At 29.4% G+C, this 6,305-nt stretch overlaps 1 protein-coding gene across 1 annotated transcript; it reads left to right on the top strand.

Annotated features, from left to right (window-relative positions):
• Positions 1-4,878: 4,878 nt before the first annotated feature.
• LOC113366609 (mannose-1-phosphate guanyltransferase alpha-like) lies at positions 4,879-5,825 on the top strand (the record flags this gene model as incomplete). Its single annotated transcript, XM_026608243.1, has 3 exons — positions 4,879-4,992; positions 5,307-5,505; positions 5,588-5,825. Coding segments are annotated over exons 1-3 (477 nt in total), but the record flags the coding sequence as incomplete, so codon positions are not given.
• Positions 5,826-6,305: the final 480 nt, after the last annotated feature.

The following is a 6,305-nucleotide window of genomic DNA, read 5'->3' as shown; positions in this document are numbered from 1 at the left end:
CAATTTGGCTTCAATGACAAATTCAATTGAAGGTAAATTTGTTACATGTTAATAACTTTTAAACACAAAATACTCGTCAAATTAATATTAATTAGACTACAGCATTTTAGACAAGTTTTAGACCAGTAATATTCCATAATTAAGAAAAACCTTATTAAATTATATAATGATAATGAATAATATAAATAAATATTATAAATTCACACTTATATAATTGTACTCTTTGTGATTTTCAGATCAAAAGAATGAAGTGAACGATTTTACAATAAAGTTACAAAATAATAAAATAGAACGTTTGAAACGTAGAATGTTGAAAATAGAATTTTGCAAATATTGTCGTAGTAGTAATAGAGAAGCAAAATCTGTATGCTGATTAGTTTTTGGAGAAGGGCAGGTCTAGCCGTTCCGGAGATACGGGGCAAAAAGTGCCAAAAAACGGTAACTCAGTTTTTAAGAGAACGGAGCGTCCGATTTGAATATTGTGACGAGAGGGGTTGAAGCCCCTTTCTTGGGGGTTGCAATGGCTGCCAAATATTATATTCTAGCCTGCAACCCGATTACGAAGGGGTTACTTCAATACTCCAATCGCCCGCTAAAGTACCTGTAATTCTGTGGGGGTTAGTAGCTACTATACAAATGAAACCAAGATTACTTTTATAACTAACTCTATTTAAATAATTAATAATACATTCCGCATGTATTTGTGGAACATGACCGTACTTGCATACGGTCATGTTCCCTAACTAATACCTCTTATTATTTATATCATGGTATATGTGCTTATATGGGCATTTGAGGGGAGAATAGCTACAGCTTATAATCTACATTATCTGACCTTAAGCTGGACCTGCCTTGTTGCACAAACACACACACAACTAACACTAACGTATCCCAAGGCGTTCGCCTATGGGATACGTCTTCGTTGGCTCTAACTTCTTAATTGCCAGGACCTCCAGAGCGACTCACCGATGGACCCCAAGAGCCGATAAATGGTTAAGGGTAGGGGTGGTGTACCCTGGGGTTGACGACCATCAGGCGACAATAATTATCCATAAGACGATAATATTGATTATCGTCACAATATGTCAAAAAACATTTTATTTGTATTGACTAAATAAAAAACTGTTCAAATTTTTGGAAAGGCAGGTCTAACGACTTTGGAGATATGGGAGAAAAAGTAAAAAAATGAGCCATTGGCGGTCAAAAATAAACATTAGACATACTCACGTCAAATTATCTGATATTTTCTAGAGATTTTAATAATAAGAACTTTAATTTACATTTCTATGGGTTCCGTATCAATGTCTATCCGTTAGACTGCAACGCGACGCTTACGCGCTTCAATATTTCGTCTCCAAAACAGCTGCGCAGCGCGATTGATTTGAAAAAAAATTACAAATTTTCAAAAAAGTCAGTTTTTTTCAAAATTTTCGAAATTCTCACAAATATATTTTTTTCAGATTGCAAAAAAATTTAAATCTTTTTTAAAAAATTTATGTTTCGGTACGGGAAGTGCCAGCAATTTGCCTTAAGGCACAAAAACTACTATTTGACTGACTTATAATTGAAAGGGCGGCAATCTGGAGATCGCCCCGGGCGGCAAAAGTTCTAGGTACGCCACTGTGGATTATTAAATGTATTTGTATGAAGTAAATGGTGTGTTTTATTAATTAAACTAGTTGGTTTGGTATTTAGCCTTGAGGCAAGTTACACGAACTTTCCGATATGTGTAAATAATCGACTTAATCAAAAAAATGTGTAAATAATATACTTCATTAATCCTACTTAAAAAAAAAACGATAATAATTTTAGCAAAGTTTGACAAATTTTTAAGATTAAACTACTGTCGGCCGCAATATTACAGTGAGTTCTATAAGACCATGATGTATATCGCCAAAAAAAATTTCATGAAAATCGGCTTTAATTTTTTTTCAACAGGTAATTACAAAAAAACGGCTCGGTAGATTTTCACCTAAAATTAATCAGTACCATTCCCAACTAATATCTTTCGAACAATTTTTGATTTTTTAAAATCGGTTCGGTAGGATGAGCTTAAATGTGGACGAAAATTTAACACTTTTTTTCAACAGTTCTTTTAACTTTGATTAGAGTTTTGATCTGCCAAAGGTAAAAAGTGAATTTATTTTAACCTTTATTAAAATTTAAATCTTCCAAAGATAAAAAATGTTTTTTTTAGCCCTGATTAGAATTTTAATCTTTTAGTGGTAAAAAATTAATGATTTTACCTTTGATTATAATTTTAATTTTTCTATGGTATAAAGAAATTTTTTTACCCTTTTTTAAGGGTAGATAAAAAATGAATTTTTCTACTTTGCTTAGAATGTTAATTTTTCACCGGATTTTACCTTGACTAGATTTTTGAATTGATATTAAATTTTTCAAGTTTTTCTTTTTTAATTTTTAATGAATTAAAAAAATGTATATATATAAGAAAATAATCATAAGAGAATATTTAAATAAATTTAAGGCCTTTAATTCAGAAAAATAACGGATGCTTCTTTAGTCAAGAAAAATAAAATCATAATTAATATTACTTATACAGAAAAAATATTATCTATCTAAACTATATTTTTAATATGTTTTTATATAGAACTATGTATTATTATAATGTTTTTTATATAGAACTATGTATTTAGCTTTAATTGGACAGTATTCATTTTAATTAACGATACTCAATATGAAATTGGAAGACTGACTTTCTGATCTACTTAATTTTGTTCTAATGTTTTTGTTAATAAAAATAATAAAATAATACATGTCTTATTAAACTATAAAGTAAAATTTATTTGATTATTATTTCTTTTTCCACTTTTAGCAGCAGAACAGAAACTTATCATTTTGTTTTTTGAACTGAAGTATTTATTGGCCTTTGGGTGTATTTACCAATTATTGTAAAATGGGGTTGTATATTACTCAAAACATTTCCTTAGGAGCCTGAATCATTTTTATTTTTGGATGGTAGATGGTAGATTTTCGAGCATGTACAAGGCCTTACAGATTTTATCATAAGCTCCAACAATTGTCAGCCATCATGTGGATGTCCCATCTTCCTATATACCGCTCCCCCAAAGTTCTGATGTCTTGGTGGATACTCCTGTCCTGCTTTTCGCTAATATTTTACATTTAATTTAACATTTTCCAAAAACCGTTCTAAATAAGAGTGCGGGTGATGAATTCAAATCAATTACATCAAATATATCAGTTTTTAATTTTTCTTTTTTAATATTGTTTTCTGCATCTATTACTTGGTAAGCATGAGATGTTGATGTTCTAGATTGTTGATCATTAGCATGGATAGGGGTTGTGTAACGATCATAAGTAGACCTTATTCTATTGAGATTGTGGTTTTTACTTCTATTGCCTGAATTTATTTCATTGATATTCACCACACAGAAGAAAACAATCGTTGTGGTGATTCTGAGGTTTTTCTTAATGACGGAGGTTTTAAGTTAAATCATTTCTTTTTTCTTCTAGATAACTACGAAATTTTTTCACATAGTATGAAGAACAAAGTTCGAGTTCTAATAAACTATTTTTAAGACTATTATTTCATTAATAATACATTATTTTTAAAGTACAAATATTTTGATTTGAAATTTTGGCGCTTTAATTTGAATGGCGAGTGATATGCGATTGAAGCGCCAATGCAATGTAGCGCCCGTAGCAATAATTAATTCTTTGAACCAAAATAGGACCGATCTGTCAGTTAAAATTAACCTATTCAAGTTATATTAATACAAACAACAGAAAATTAATTAGACATAAGAAATATATATTTAAAATATATGAATTTGTGATATTTAATTTTATATAACGTTTTATCATATAACAAAATAATATTTTATATAAAAATGGATCGCAAAATGTGTTGGTAAGCGCATAACTCAACAGCGCCTGGGCCAATTTGGCCAATTCTTTTTTTAAAATGTTCGTTGAAGTCCAAGGATGGTTGTTACGCCGAGAAAAAAACGAATAATTTCCGGGAAAACCCTAAAAACAGCCCTTTTTTTCTTTAATCGAGTAGGCAACGCAATTGGTAAAAAAAACAATGATCTATGTCATGACATTTTGTGTAGTTTTTGATAATCTAATTTTGAATAAATTTATATAAACTAGAAATATCTTTCTATTAATCCAGCTATATTGGCAGCCAAAAACATTGATGTAAATTAATTAAATTTCAAAATTCAAGAACAAATTACTGGCGAATCAGTTGATTCGGCAACTAACCAAGACGATCCACCGGAGTTTTTAAACTCGCTGGATTTGCTAGGATTGTCACCTCACAATCTTCAATTAAAGGTTGGATCGGCAATTATGATGTTGCGAAATATCGACCAACTATATTCAATGGATAGTATAAATCAGAAGATGTTTTCGCACCATGCATCCCAATGCATTTCCAGTGCGTTTATGGTATCATTAAGTGTTTGTGGTATTAATTTAGAAAGCCCATGTTTCACACATGGAAAATTGTATGTTGTTTATTCCCGTATTGGAAAACCATCAGATTTGTTTGTCTATGCGCCAGGTAATCAAACATCGTTTATCACAAAGCACTACAATGAAAATTGAACTGATTTTTGAATTATAATTTACATTATTAAAATTACTTACTTTTAAATGCTTATAGTGTTTTATATATTATTTTTAATTCACACCGAATGATTACCAGGGTGACGGTTTTGTTCAGGATAATTTTTTGCAAAGAATAGAAAAAAGTTAGGCACAAAACACCGCCACATTACAATTTTTTTGACAGGACGAAGTCTGTCGGGCCGGCTAGTATATAATATAATCGGTATGTTATCTTTTGCAATAAAATTGCATACGTCACATATTATTATCTTTTCTAAGCTTGCATTTCATGCTTATCAAAACTGTTTTTAAATAATGCTGTGTAATTACTTTAGGTTTCATTAAACAACAATATGTTGAAAGGAGTTATATTAATAGGTGGTCCTCAAAAAGGTATGAACTATTTTATAAAATTTTTAAATTTTGAATATCAACTACCATACATATAGTTTTTATTATATTCTTATTTGACACTCATGTTAATTGCATATATAGTATAACTTTGTTTCAATTATTAATTAGAATAGGATTTAACAAACAATAGTGTAATAGTTGTAGAAGTGTATTCTTGTAAACAATACAAAAAACACACATTTTGAAACTTTATCTAGTTTTTTTTTTCCACTGAATGATAGTGTCGATGCAGACGAACATGTTTACCTTAGCATATTTCTTGATTATTTATTATTATTGATTTATTTTTCTAGGAACAAGGTTTAGACCCTTGTCTCTCGATGTTCCTAAACCACTCTTTCCAGTTGCCGGCTTACCAATAATACAACATCATGTTGAAGCTTGCGTTTGCATTCCTAATTTAGAAGAAATTTTAATAATAGGATTCTATTCAGCCTCACAAATCAGCCAGTTTATATCAGACATGCAACATGAATATCAAATAAAAATAAGGTATATCTAGTTTTTTTAGAATAACAAGTAGTTACATAAGTCAGATAATAGTCCAGTAAAACTATTTAATTTTATTTTACAGGTATCTACAAGAATTTACTGCTTTAGGAACTGCTGGTGGAATGTATCATTTTCGAGATTTAATTCGGGGAGGATCTCCAGAAGCTTTCTTTATTTTAAATGGTGATGTTTGTGCTGATTTTCCATTACAGAAATTACTTGAATTTCATAAGAAACAAAATAATGCATTAGCAACAATTATGGGAACTGAAGCTACCAAAGAGCAAGCAATTAATTACGGCTGTCTTGTAATGGATAAAGTAAGTAATGATACTTTGATAATTATATTATATTATATATGTATATATATATATATATATATATATATATTATATATATATATTGATTGTTTCTTTTCCTAACAGTAAATCCAATAATAAAAAACAATTTGTTTTTTGAAGATGTTTAATACGACGTTTCGGAACTAGGTACGTTCCATCATCAGGTTTATTCTGTCAAATACAATGTTTTTTAAAAATATTAACAATAATTAACGATGGTCAATACAGATTAATTAGAAAAAATTTTTATAAAGGAATGGATTATGTACCGGGGTAAAGAGTAATAAGAATTAACTAAAAAAGGTTTTATATAAAATTGAGAAGCAAAAATTATTTACCTGTAATAATTTATATATCCATATCACTAATATTTTTTTTGTTAAAAACACTCGATTTTTTTGGAAGATATTTGTAGATGTTACGACTACACAAGACTTAAACACACTGATATGGAGTTCT

This window comes from Ctenocephalides felis, unplaced genomic scaffold (genome assembly GCF_003426905.1).
Source record: "Ctenocephalides felis isolate EL2017-DRISC unplaced genomic scaffold, ASM342690v1 CF-g0.4_SCAFFOLD_00609, whole genome shotgun sequence".
Lineage (NCBI taxonomy): Eukaryota > Metazoa > Arthropoda > Insecta > Siphonaptera > Pulicidae > Ctenocephalides > Ctenocephalides felis.
The sequence above is the reverse complement of the archived record's forward strand: the minus strand, read 5'-3'. Positions and strand labels throughout refer to the sequence as shown.